Source organism: Marmota flaviventris, chromosome 4 (assembly GCF_047511675.1).
Source record: "Marmota flaviventris isolate mMarFla1 chromosome 4, mMarFla1.hap1, whole genome shotgun sequence".
NCBI classification, from domain to species: domain Eukaryota; kingdom Metazoa; phylum Chordata; class Mammalia; order Rodentia; family Sciuridae; genus Marmota; species Marmota flaviventris.
Genome location: NC_092501.1, coordinates 128630375 through 128643758, shown reverse-complemented (window position 1 = coordinate 128643758; position 13384 = coordinate 128630375). Strand labels below are relative to the sequence as shown.

General features: G+C 41.1%; 1 protein-coding gene across 2 annotated transcripts in view; it reads right to left on the bottom strand.

Annotated features, from left to right (window-relative positions):
* The window catches only part of Cysltr2 (cysteinyl leukotriene receptor 2), a 39555-nt gene extending 27097 nt beyond the window's left edge, over positions 1–12458 (bottom strand). Inside the window, exon 1 of one of the 2 annotated variants that reach the window (XM_071610782.1) lies at positions 12344–12458. In XM_071610782.1, the coding sequence (XP_071466883.1) occupies positions 12344–12420 (77 nt within the window). In that variant the 5' untranslated portion in view covers positions 12421–12458. The remainder of the gene's footprint in view (positions 1–12343) is intronic. The other variant, XM_027928952.2, reaches the window with a different exon arrangement.
* Between the last annotated feature and the right edge of the window lie 926 nt (positions 12459–13384).

Sequence of the window (13384 nt, the reverse complement as noted above, 5' to 3'; positions counted from 1 at the left end):
TGGCGCCATTACTAAGTGAAGAAAGGATTTTTTGAACAGAAGCATTACAAAGCAAGATTGTCAACTGAGAGCAGAGATGGCTACTAAGTGATTAACGGGCAGGTAGAGTATACAATGTGGATACTCTGGACAAAGGGATGATTCATGAACTGTACAGGATGGAGTGGGACAACATGAAATTCCATCATGCTATTTCTATTGGCATGAAATTTAAACTTATTATTTCTGGAATTTTCTACTTTTGAATTATAATTGCTTGAGACCACTGAAGGGGGTACTACTGCACACTCTACTTGAGATCCAGCAGTCCTGGTTTGACTCCCAACCCTCTCTTTCTAGTTGACCTTTAGCATCTTCATCTTAAAATAAGACTAACGAAGCCAGTCCTTTAGGATTGTTTGGGGCTTCAAATGAAGTTTTGCATAGCAAGAGGTCAACCAAATGTTAGTTTCTTCCCCTCTTACCTAACTGTTTTACCTGCTGAAATTCTGACCCATTTCTTCTTGTCCTTTTACACCTAAACTCCCTCAATTTTGTGCTTTCTGTTGATATTTCTTTCCCATGTTCCTCTTCCTAATCTACACAATATGTCTGCCCTGCCCCATCCCTTTCACCTTAGTGAGGCCCTCCTCTGAATCTCAAGTGACTTAGATAAAGTCATTAGTTCCTGCCCAATAACCAGCTCTCTGGTCATTTCTCATATTTCCTGTCTAGTCATGCCATAGAATTGGGTCCTTGCATCACAAGACCTCTGCTCCTCTGATTTCTGAAGCTTTATGCTTTCCATTTCCTGACAAAGCAAGAATGTCAACTGAGAACAGAGATGGCGACTAAGTGACCAACAGGCAGCTAGTCAGTGCACCATCAGCAGCTAAAGCCACCACTGTCAAGGACTTATCCACCCTGGGGACTTTGTCACCCCATCTCTCTGATTCCCAGATGTCCCCTTTGATAACTCCTGTTTTCACTTTATACTTCCAAAGAATTTTAAAGTTATCTCATTTGCTCTGCTTGACAATCTTTTAAGACAGACTGAGTTGGCATTATTATCTCAATTTTACAAATAAAGATAAAAGGCTGAGGCCAGGAGAATTTAAGGGGCTTTTCCTGAGTTCTAATCTGAACTGTATTCTCACACGTCTACCTATAGGATAGTCTCACTTGGAGCTTCTGCCTCTACCACAAACGCTGATCTATTCTTTTCAAATAGATCCTGCTCAGCCAGTAACCATTATTAGGACGTTTTCTTTAATTCTTCTTGCTCACATCTAATCAATTTGGCAGAATTATGGCTACAAATTCCAACCTTAGTTTACAAGAATAATATCACCATCCTAACCTCAGTCTGAGAGCTGATGCCTAGAAACTAAAAGTGTCTCCTGTCCTGTAACGATTGCTAGATTTAACTCATTAAAATGACATTTTCACTTCACTGTGAACCACCTATAATTGCCTATCAGACCAAATGCAAATTAATCAATCAAAAAGATAAGGCTTCCTACCACTGAGCTCCAGTGTTCCTGTATTCTCACAAACGAGAGTCAGCACCAAACACCTGGAAACTGCACAACAAGGTGACAGATTGGCAGAAGGAGAACAGAGATCTGGGTCCTGTTCCACCATGTTCTAACTGGGTGGCCTTGGATAGACACTGTGGGGAAGCTTATTTGTAAAATGGGGATAGTGAAGACCCTGACCCTGTATCTTTGTTGTTGTTCTTTTTAGTTACACACGACATTAGAATGTATTTTGACATATTTATACATCCATGGAGTATGACTTCCCATTCATGATGTGGAGTTACCTGGCGGACCCCATATCTGAAGAGGGCTCCAAGAGGAACAGATGGTAATGATGCAAGTGAAAGTGCTTTGGAAACCACGAGCTGGCTTTATTGTCATTGTTCCACTGCTCCTCAAGACCAGGCAGCTCAAACCTGGATTTGCGCTTCATCCACATGCCCATGCCTTTCAGGCCGCTCTCTTCAGTCTCTGGCCTGCCCCTCCTCCCCATCTCCCCTTTCCCCAACCTGCAAAGAACTTAACTCTAGCTAGGCCAAATCTTCAACATCTATATTGCTTTCTGTGCTTCACTTTCCCCAACTGACACATCCCATAGGCCTCTCTTTTTTTAATGTTCTTATCGCACTTATAAACAAACTACTGTAACCTAAGAGTAGTTCTTCACTGCTTTGGTAGATAGTGTTAGGCAGATAATACATCACGTTGCCCTCTATAGATTATCAGATTTATGACAGGAAGGGACAATCTCTTACTGATTTTGCATACCCTACCCTACCAAGCACATATCTGAGGGAACTTGGTGAAGTGAGAAGGTACGAATGACAGATCAAAATGACTTTAGTAAATATTTTTAAAAATGAATTTAAAGACCATGATGTCTTGAATATTGGTATAAATAAAAATAAAATAGATCTTTGTTTGTAGAAAAGGCTGGTACCTAGAGATATGAAAATCAGAGGAGTGAGGACATTTGGGATGGAAAAATGAAACCAAGCTATAATGGGAATAAGAAGGAAAATGTTTTTTTGGGCAAAAAGATCAATGTGAAATTTCCAGTTAGCCAGATTCCAATGTCATAATACAATAAGAAATAATATCAAAACCTAAAAACAAATTATCCAGGTAGGCCACAAAAGCAAGGTCATGAAATTTGGATAATTTTTCACTAAGCAAGTATGAAATTTGGAGGTATAAAAATATGATAGCAGCTTTTAAAGATTAAGTCATTCCTAAAGAACAAAAGTCACTCAGAGGGCTGGAGTTGTTGCTCAGCAGTAGAGCACTCCCCTAGCATGGGAAAGGCACTAGGTTTGATCCTCAGCACCACATAAAAAGATAAATAAATAAAGGTATTGTGTCCATCTACACCTAAAAATTATTTTTTAAAAAGTCACTCAGAATTATTTAATTGAATTTTGTCTTTTTTTTTTACCTAAGTTACATAAAATTGGCCTTAGAAATCATCCGTAAGGAAGATCCTATCCCTTTTCAAATGCCAGGCACCCACTGATGACATCCATCTTTCTGCTCCCTGCACTTAGTAACTCATTGCAAAACATACAAGCTGACTTATGGTGATCCCCATAAAATAAAGACTGCATGCAGGACTTCCCAAGTACCATCTATTGGTGATTTTGGACTTGCCAATTTGTTTTTCACTGAAGGCTCAGAAGAGCTCACTACAAGTGTTATCTGTGGATATTAAAAAAAAAATTAAACATCTTTCCTCAGCTTTAAGAGGATCATTTTATGTTATCAAACATAGAAAATAAGTTTTGCACAGTATTTTTTACTCATAAATTCTATATAAAATGTTGCACACAATTTAATAACAGACAAAACTCTCTCACTTTGAGTGAGATTCCCTTGGTTTTCATTGTGAAAATCATTAGAACTTACAGACTAAATATTTAGGCTGAGATGTTATAAATCCCAGTGTGATAGTGGCCAATCTTATAATCCTTCAAGTAGATCCTCACAGGCTTAAATCTAACCATTCTATTGTTGTGGGTTTGAATTCTCCACAGTAGGAGAATTCTGTTTTAATCATCCACCCTTGCAATCCACAACTCTCCCCCACAATCATGATCTTAATTTTATCCAAAAACTTTAGAGCATAACTTGGATTTTAGCTCCCTTTGTGGATTTACAAATGGGACATTCTTTTTATAGTTCATAGAAATGTTCAGAAGAGAAAGTTGGTGGAAGGTGAGAGAGTCAAACCTGCCACTTACTAGCCATAAAGTCTTGGCCAAGTGATTTGTCTTCTCTGAGCCTCAGTTTCCTCATCTGTAAGAGGCATAATGTAAGTGGCTCTCACAGCCAGTGGGCACACCATGATGGTAACTATTATTATTAAGCTCAAATTAGGGACTTAGGAAAAGTATTCAGGAGGCAAAACTTTCTCGTATAAAAGCAAGGGCTGGGGGATCATTTAATGACAACAATCATTGTGGAAGGCATGACAGCGCTTGCTCTCAGCTGTGCAGAAGCAGTAGGAGAAAAACAGGGAAAACCACAAACTCAGAAACTGAATCCTGGTCTTTCCTTGATTAACTTGATGAAGTAGGCAGGTAATTTTATCTCCCTGTGTCTCAGTTCCTAATCAGTAAAATAGAGATAATGATGATGCTAGTCCTTACTTCAAAGGATTGATTGTTGCAAGGATGCATTGAGATGGTATATAAATAGCACTCAGGCCAGCGCCTGGGCCATACAGAGCACTGGAAAAAGCTGACGATAAGTGTCAGCCATTGTTATTGCAAAGGCTCACAAACCAGTTCCCTGAAGTCATGAAGAGAGAATGCAGCCTTCCACACGGGACAATTCCACAGCACGTTTGTCTCTCAAAACCCCGGTGACCCCTGAGTCCTGAGTTAATGTAGTCCCCCAAACAGAGAAATCTGTTTTCAATCTATCATTGAAAATTTATTCTTGCAATTTGAGCTGCTAACCCAGAACTTAGCTAGAACAGGCCTCAAATGTCATGTTAGAAATGTGGTGTTTTGGATGGAGGTGTTTCGGTCCTAGCAGAAATGAGATTCTGCTCTCAGAATTTTTTCAAAGAATTAAAATGAGTTGAGTTCTTGGAGACCAAAACAGAAATACAGATAAAAAAGAAATTAAAAAAAAAAAAAAAAAAACACAAGACTGAGATTGCAACATCTTTTGAATGAGGAACTGAGCTGGTCTCTGGCCTCCCAGAGTACGTGGGGTAGAGGAGTGACCCACTCAGGGCCCTGTTTCCATGGAATCAGCACCTTGGAGAATTTTGCTGCTCCATTTCTTCCTCTGCTCTGTCACCCCCAAAGTACCTCAAAGAGCCATGGAGTATAAGCCACTTCATGGGCCACCAGACTAATGACCCTTTACTTGCTAAATGCAATTTGCTTTCACACATTGCATGACTGTGAAGTTACCACCTTAGCCCATTGGGAAAAGGTTTGGGGGCAGGTCTACTGTAAACCAGACCATTAAATAAGCATTTATGGCTCTGGAAGTCTCCTGGGGAAGGATTTCTCCAATTCACTTTCTCTGTACTTTGGACAGCTCTGAGGTAGGCAGGAACTTCTCAGGAAGGGTCCAGGGACTCCATTGGTCACCTGTAGGGAGACTGGAGTCTCGCCCCTGGGGCCTGTGCAGAGTTTGCTGCATTCTTGCCCTCCTCTTCAGAGTTCCTGGAGTTCAGATGCCACATTTGGAAGTCTTAGAGCTCACAGGGCCCTCTTTTTTGGATCCCAACCAAACTGTGGCTTGACTTGCCCTGGTGTTGAGTGGAAAGAAATCTGGGCATGTTACTCATGGGATTGCACAGATTTCCAGGGCAGCTTGAAGCTCCTGAGGAGCAGTCTCTGACTGTTTGCCATTGGAGGAAGATCTAAGAAAATCCTGGCAGGAAGAATGGGCTAGTTTTAGTGGGCAATTGCCAAGACAGGCCAGCATCCCTGTGGGGCACCAAATGCACTGGGAAGTTTCTTTCTTGTCATTGCCTCATCTAAAGATGGTGGAGAATGCCATGTTACCATACCTACTTCACCATCTCTCCTCAAATTCCTCCTCGGGAATCCCCCAGGGTTGAGGTGGGGCAGGGGGTTCAGAAATGTGGGAGGTTGATAATCCATTGTTGATCTGTCTGAGCTTCCTCCTGACTAAATTCCAACAGGTCCAGAGAAAGTTTAGAACACACACATATCTTCTGAATTTCATTATGGTGGTTTTCTATTTTAGTTCTAAAGACCAGACACACCATGCTGTATGATATAGTTTTCCAAATAGAATGCTTTTTTTTTTTTTAAATCATAGTACTTGAGTTGTCAACTTCAGTGATTTCTCCCCATTACTTATCCACATGTGCCCTTCAGTTTATATCTGCTTCCTTCTCTTTCTAGCACTTTCTCTGACCCATGAGAACTCCTGGGAGCCACCAGGGTCTTCCTTGCCTGGGTTCTGCCTGAGGTCCCTGGGACTTCTGAAAACTTTGTTAGGCCCAGCTTCTGGGTGGGGCTGGATACACGTCATGCATTGACTACGGCCTTCTTCCACTGAAAGAAGAACTTTGCCCAGACCACAGAAATGTGTGTTAAAATGACATCCGCCACCATAAATATAGTGTACCTGGACAGATGGAGGAAGGGACACCGAAGAAGACATATATTGTCAAAGCTGCCACAATGCCTAGTTTGGATGATAGTTTAACAATAGCTGCCTTTTTTATATCTTTTGCTGACAAACATTTCCCCTCCATTGTTCTGATTGGTCAGTTTGCACATTCTCCACTGAAGTTCCTTTCTTGAGAATTTTCCTGTGCAAAAAGATGCCTAAGAGTCATAGACAGATTTGCAGAGAACTGGCAAAATTGGAATATTTCACAACTTCATTTTTTCTTGTGTTATATTAAGGGACAAATGCTCCCTTAATATAACTGGTCCCCAGAACAACTGGTCCCAAGGGCTGTCTCAGAAGCTGAAGCCTGACAGAAGGCCAGCATCCAAACACGTGATGAGGCTTATGATGCCTCAGAACACAATGCCTGGCAGTATCTCTGACATCCTTCATCCCACCTCTGCTTTACTAATTCCTTGTTCTCTTTCCATTATTTTTCAAATGCTAACTTTTCTCCCATCTTCATCCATATTCAGCCACCATGATAAACAAGCACAAATCAATACAAAGAAAACACATATGGAGAGCTGTGAGCTCCTTGGAGATATGACTTCCTTTTAAAAAAAAACAAAAAAAAAACATCTGAGCAAGGAAGGTTGGAGATGTCTGTTATTAACCCAATAACCTAAGTAAGGCCACAGATTTGTTCTGCATCGGAGCCTCTGATTCCCAAGTGTTCTGATTCAAGACAGAAGAAAGATCAGCAAGTGCTATCTCAGAAGCTATTATGGTTGGATATTATTTAATTATTTATTTTGAGTGTTCCCCTAATTTCCATTGTAGTTGAAGTCTTGTTTTGCAGGGTGGCTGTGTTGGGAGTGCTGTGGACTTTTGAGAGGTGGGGTCTAGTTCTTAGGTCACTAGGAACATGTCCTTGAAAGGGATTGTGGGACTCCAGGCGCTCACACTCGTGTTCGATCTCTCTCTCTCTTTCTCTGCCTCTCTCTCTCTCTCTCTCTCTCTCTCTCTTTGCTCTGTTAGAGAAGTGACATGACAGCTTACTCCAATACATGCTCCCACCATGATATGCTGCCATCCATGGCCTTCACCAGAGACCAATCCAATAGGGTGGTCTAATCTGCGACTTTAAACTTCAAAAAGTATTAACTCAATAAACCTTTTTTCTTCATAAATTTAGTTGATCCTGGTACTACATTGCAGCAACACAACACTGACTCATATAAAACTTATTCCAATAAACTTCTAGGGGTTGGTCAACATCAGGACCCTCCCTGTCCTTAACCACAGTGCCTAAATGACATGACTCGGGGACTGCCCAAAGGCCCCTTTTCAAAGTAAAACCCACATTTTTTCTCTTCTCTCCCACTTAGGCATTTTATATTTCACTATTAGATTAATTTCTTAGAGCAGAGGAATTGTTTACAAAGGTATTTTGTTAAACATCATCTGTGTTTACTAAAACTATATAGAGATATTGTAATATCATGCAAAAGCTTTAGAATAAATCTCACAGGACTGAAATCCTAACTCACTTTTTTTCTCTTCTCTCCAAACCAACTGTTTGCTACCTGCCTGATCATCAGCAAGTGATTAATCTCTCAGAGTGAGTAGAGAACCATGGGAGGAAACACGGACAGCAGCTGAAAACAGTTGTGCTGCATTTGGAGCACGCGCATGCAAGAGAAAGAGAGAGGCTTACTGTGTGGGGGTGTCTCTTTTGCCTACATACTTTGAGCCCCAGCTCAGCCCCTGGCTATCCTTTACCCAATCTCAAGTTTCTTTCTAAATAACACTTCCAGAAAAAGCCTTCTTTGACTCCTCCAGGTCTTGACTGGCTGCAGCTCCATGGGTTTCTCCCCAGTATCTCTCCCAGGGTACATCAGTGGCCTCCTGTCATCGCCTCCACCAGAACGTTCACCCACTGCAGGCAAGAAGTGCCTCTTGTCTACTGCTATTAGCCTTAGCATGGCGTGCAGCACATAAGGGTGTTCAGATAAATGACCACTGAGTGAGCCAATGAAATATTATTCAACCCTCTCATGTAGGTCTCACAGTGAACATTTTCTGGGAGGAAAAATAAAATCCACCCACCCCTTGGTTTTGGGTAATGAAATGCTATTGGTGTATTTTTCCTTACAAACTTTCTGACCCTGAAATTCAATTCTAAGATCTAGGAACAGAAGATAGGGTCATTGGCATGCGGGCAGGGGGCAACCACAAAAGGTACCCAAATGGTACTACGTTCTCAACTCTGAAAGAAGTGACGCTGTTTAATCTCGGAGGAGAGCAAATTGTCTTTCTGATTCTGTGCCAACAAATTTTCAGTAGGGTTTTGTGCTGTTATAACTAAAAAGGGGAGCCGCCTTCAAACCTCTTGGAGAGTTTACTAGAGAGCAGAATTATTAAGGGAAGACTCAAAAAGAAACCAACTTGCTGTAAAGACTCTGCGAGGGGTTGGGGGACATAGATCAGTAGTAGAGCTGTCACCCTGCACGTGTGAGGCCCTGGGTTCCTGTGATGTCTTCAAGAACTCTTTAGACCATTGTGTTTTCTGCACCAGAGAGGCAGACAATGTAAAACGCCATCTCTCCAGGCTCATGAGAGGAGTCTGGATGGGAAATAGATCCAATTTAAGATCTAATTAAAAAGAAACAAACTTCTTTTAATAATGTACAGTGAATAAAATAATTTTGGACAGAGTTTTTTTTTAAATTCTTCCAGTTTAGTTAAATCTTTAAATTTCCAAAGTAAATGGGTTGCCCTCCCCTGGCCTTTCCTCCTCTCTTCCTCCCTCCTTGTTCTTCTTGGGGTCAACTTCTTCCTTTTCTTTAAGTCTCTCTCCCTTCAGGACTTTGGAGTTTGTACTAACGATGCAGAAATCTCTGTCTAGCCCCAGCTCTTCCTAAGGATCCATCCAGTTTTGAATTCTTTGTCTTCAAGTTACTGCGTATACCCTCGTCATCAGCCCCTCAGTTAATAACCAGACTTATTTTTCAAAGGTGCCAGACTATACTGCCACCAAGCCATCAATCCAATTAGAAAGGTTTTGCTTTAGATATCAGCAAAGATTACACTTTTCCCCAAAGGCCAACTAATAGAATCAGATTAATAAAATTCAAAACATAATTTTAATTGAACATTAAGGCATTAACATGATCATAAACTGTAAATAAAGTCCCCATTCACTGATGAATTAATTGATTTGCACATTCCCATTTCTCACAGTGAGTGAGTAGAGAACCATGGGAGGGAACATGGACAGCAGCTGAAAACAGTTGTGCTGCATTTGGAGCACGTGCATGCAAGAGAAAGAGAGAGGCTTGCCGTGTGGGGGTGTCTGGTTTTATGCAGAGACACATGGTCCAGTAGCGGGACGAGGCCTGCACAGAAGTAACTCCAGTACAAAGAAGGAAGTGGTCAGAGCCTGGAGTAAAGCATTCAAAATGTGCCGCGGGGAGGGGGGCTCTGAGGGGATGTGAAAACCTCTCTAGCAAAGCTCAGCAACCACAGCAAGAGGCTTGCCTTTCTATGCATTATCCATCTTGGCCATTGCATTAGCCAGAGTTCTCTGGGTGATTGCACAATCCCTTGTGGGGCTTTTATCTTGCAGGCTTAGCTTTGGGGGAAAGTGTGCTTCCAATATTTGCTGTGCAAGACAAACTAGAAAAGCAGAAGGGTCCCTTGAGTCCGGAATGCACACAGATACTAACAAGGCAATCCTGACACATGGCAATGCGTAGGAACGCCCACTTTCCTCCCAAACAGGTGCGTGTTGAAAGGAGCTGCTCTTAGACCCCAGGCAGATGGGGAGCTGGACAGTATGATGAATGAAAACGTGCTTGTAAGTTAAAAAGAAACTGGGTTCAAATCTCAGCTCTGCCTTTTGGTCACTTATTACATTATCCTTCTGAATTTCAAAACTGTCATGGGTCAAGAAAGCATTTGAGTGAGAATCAATGAAGTAAATGGATGCAAAGTGATTGCTTAGATCCTGACACGTGCTAAGAACTCAGTGCTAGCTAACCATCACAACAATGTGATCAGGAATGTACAGCACTCAGAACATTAGCAGGGAGGCTTCTGTGTGGCCAAGTAAAAAGACCATTTCATTTGGAATAGAGCCAACCGGAAAAACACAATTCTATTTAGTACTTTACATTTTTTATTATACACACAGTGCATGCTTATGGTAAAAAAAAAAAGAAAATCAAGATGAAATAAATTACAAAGTTTACCACCAACCAGATACATCTAAATTTTGTGAATTTACTTCCTTTCATCTTTCTTCAAATATACATAATTGTGTTTAAACAAAAATGGGCACATATTGTAATGCTGTTTTGTGCTATGGTTTTTCCTTGTCACTGTGTCATGTCATGTCTTTCTTGGCCAACTAATAAGTGACAATGTCATCATTTAACTGACTGAAGGCTATCCAATTATATAGACAAAATAATCTGTATTTAATCAACTTCTTACAATAGCTGTTATTCAAGTTGTAAGAAGGGAGCCCTGTGCCCTCTGCACAAGTACTGGTTCCACCTTGGGAAAGATCCTGTGTTCTCTGGGCTTCATATTTACCACCTTTACAGTAAGAATTAATGCCCTCCAGCTCCCAGAGCTATTTCATGGATCCAAAGAACTGGTGTATGTAAACATGTTTCTAAACAGAAAAGTACTACGTGAATGTTTATATTCATCAAAGAAGATACTAAACATCTATTCCCTTCTGTGTAATTAAAACAAGAAGAAATTTGATTAACACGTTATCAATTAAGTTAGGATAAATTAAAAAAAAAAACAACAACAAAAACCTGCATCCCTGCTGTAAGCTAGGAAAGCAGTAGCAAATGCTTCAACTTAGTTTAGCTGCCTGTTATCTGTCCTCTGTTCCTGGGGAGAGAAATCAGAAATTCTTTCCAGTTTTTTAATGAGGACTTGGGATCCAGAAAAGATAAGTGCCATGTCTATGATGTTTCTAGAAAACCTGAGAAACCTCCTGTCACCTATCATCCCAGTCTCACCCGCCTTTGCTTTACCTCAGGTGTGCCTATGACTGGCTGATCATTAAATGTCCACCTTATGCTTAATGAGAAGGTTGCAAAAGACAGGAAGACTTACTGCCTCAGCAGGTACTAGCAGAGCCCGGGCTTAATTTTGATCTGTTTTGAACATTCTAGAGCCTCAAATTCTCTAACTTTGAACTTCCCAAGCAGGAGAAACAAATCCCTCTCCTTAAAGCATTAGCAAATTAAAGCTCTCAGGTAGATGCTTGTCTCAAGAGTTGATGTGTCTGAGACAAATGAGAGAAATTTCTACAAGTCTTCTGTTTCCCACAAATTAACTCAATGATTCGCATGGTTTAAGTAGCATTGAGAGGCAGGTTTTCATGGCTTGCCTGAAATTGCATCCTTTTCTTTTAACGTATATTACTTTCAGGTAATTGTCAAAGACAAGAGAATATTTCAAATAACCTCTGTCAACTTTTGCTGATTATAATCACCTTAGAATTTTTTGGAAGACAAAAATCTGCAGATGGACAGACTGATCCCCCAAGGCTAAGTTTCTGGGGGCAGTTTTTTAATCTGCTCCAATTCAGGTGATTCTGGCTGAATGTGCAGCTAGAGAAACACTGCCCACAGAGAACAGTCTGCAAACTCACATCCCCACACCTTCCACTCACAGTGCCTCTGAGCAAAACCACTGAAATACACATCCTCAAAGCTAACCTCCTCTCCCCCCACAGCAAGACTCCAAGTGAGAAAAAAAAAATACATCTTCTAGAATAAAATGATTCCATCTATGTAGAATAGGGAAGATGCTGTGTGGCCAAAAACAGAGGAAGGCGTGGGTAAAGTACGATAAACCTCAATGCAATTTATGCAGCAATTTAAAATTATGATTATGAAGAATTCATAGCAACATGGATAAAAACAAAAGCTGTGATCAAAGAAATGAACATAAACTTATGTATATTGTATGGGTACAACATGAAAATCAAACTCCCCAAATGCCAATAGAAGCTATATCTTGGTGATGGTTTTTGTTCTCTTCTCCTTTTTTTTATACTTTCTCGATATTTTTTAAACTACCATATGTATGGTAGAAAAAAAAACATTTAAATTAAGAAAAAAGAAGTGATAATCCAGTCACAATTCTCAACAATGAATTAACAAAGCAACAGTAAAAATGCCCACCTGCAGGTCTCTGCCCTCGGTGCCTTGCCTTCTGTCTTTCTCCTGCCTTTCTCCTCCAAGTAATTCAGCTTGATCATTTAAGAAAAAAAGTGAAACAGCAGATTGTGCTTTATGAGCAGTGTCAGCCAATAGCAAGAAAAGAAGGAACTTTGTTCAGTGGGTCATCTGTGCTTTGTGGAAGCTGGTGTGGGTGTTGGCAATGGCTTCTTTCTTAAGAGGGGAAGGCTTTCTGTTAGGGACTACCTCTAAAAGACAGAGCCCTGGGATTGCCCTGCTCTCTCCTGTCTCTCTCCTTCTCTCTCTCTTTTCTCCTCTCCACTCTTCACTCTCTCTCTTTTAATCAGCATCTTTCACATGATCAGGGGATGTGATGGACTAGAATCAGGAGGGGGGCTTTAAATGGCTTTTAGTTTTTCTGAACGGTTTCTGTTTCCATGACAAGAGGGACACCAACATTGCCTCCTGAATCCAGACAGCTCTGTGGCATTATTTGGAGTAGACCTGTCACCCACGCGCTTTCTCACTTCCACTCAAGGGGAGGTCTTACTTATTGTGCCGAAAATTCTCTGTGAAGCTGACCGATCACCCCCCTGTTGCTCGTGTAAGATGTCTTCTCAGTCCTCATCTTCCTTCCTTTCTGGTTCGCACAGTTAACCAGGAATATCTTATCGAAACTTTCTCCCTCTTCTTTCTGGTTCTTTTTCTATCAATTTTCCAAATGTGAGTTTTCTGCAGAGATCTGTCTTCTGCCCTCTTTCCAATCTCTTCTCTTGCTTTTGGCTACTTTATCCACAACCATGGCCAAATTTAATATGACCTAAATAAAAACTTTCCTTTTTTTGTGGGGGGTGGTTATCAGGGATTGAACTCAGGGGCACTCAACCACTGAGCCACATCCCCAGCCCTATTTTGGATTTCATTTAGAGACAGGGTCTCACTGAGTTGTTTAGAACCTGGCTTATGCTGAAGCTGGCTTTGAACTCACAATCCTCCTGCTTCAGCCTCCCAAGCCGCTGGGATTATAGGTGTGAGCCACTGCAC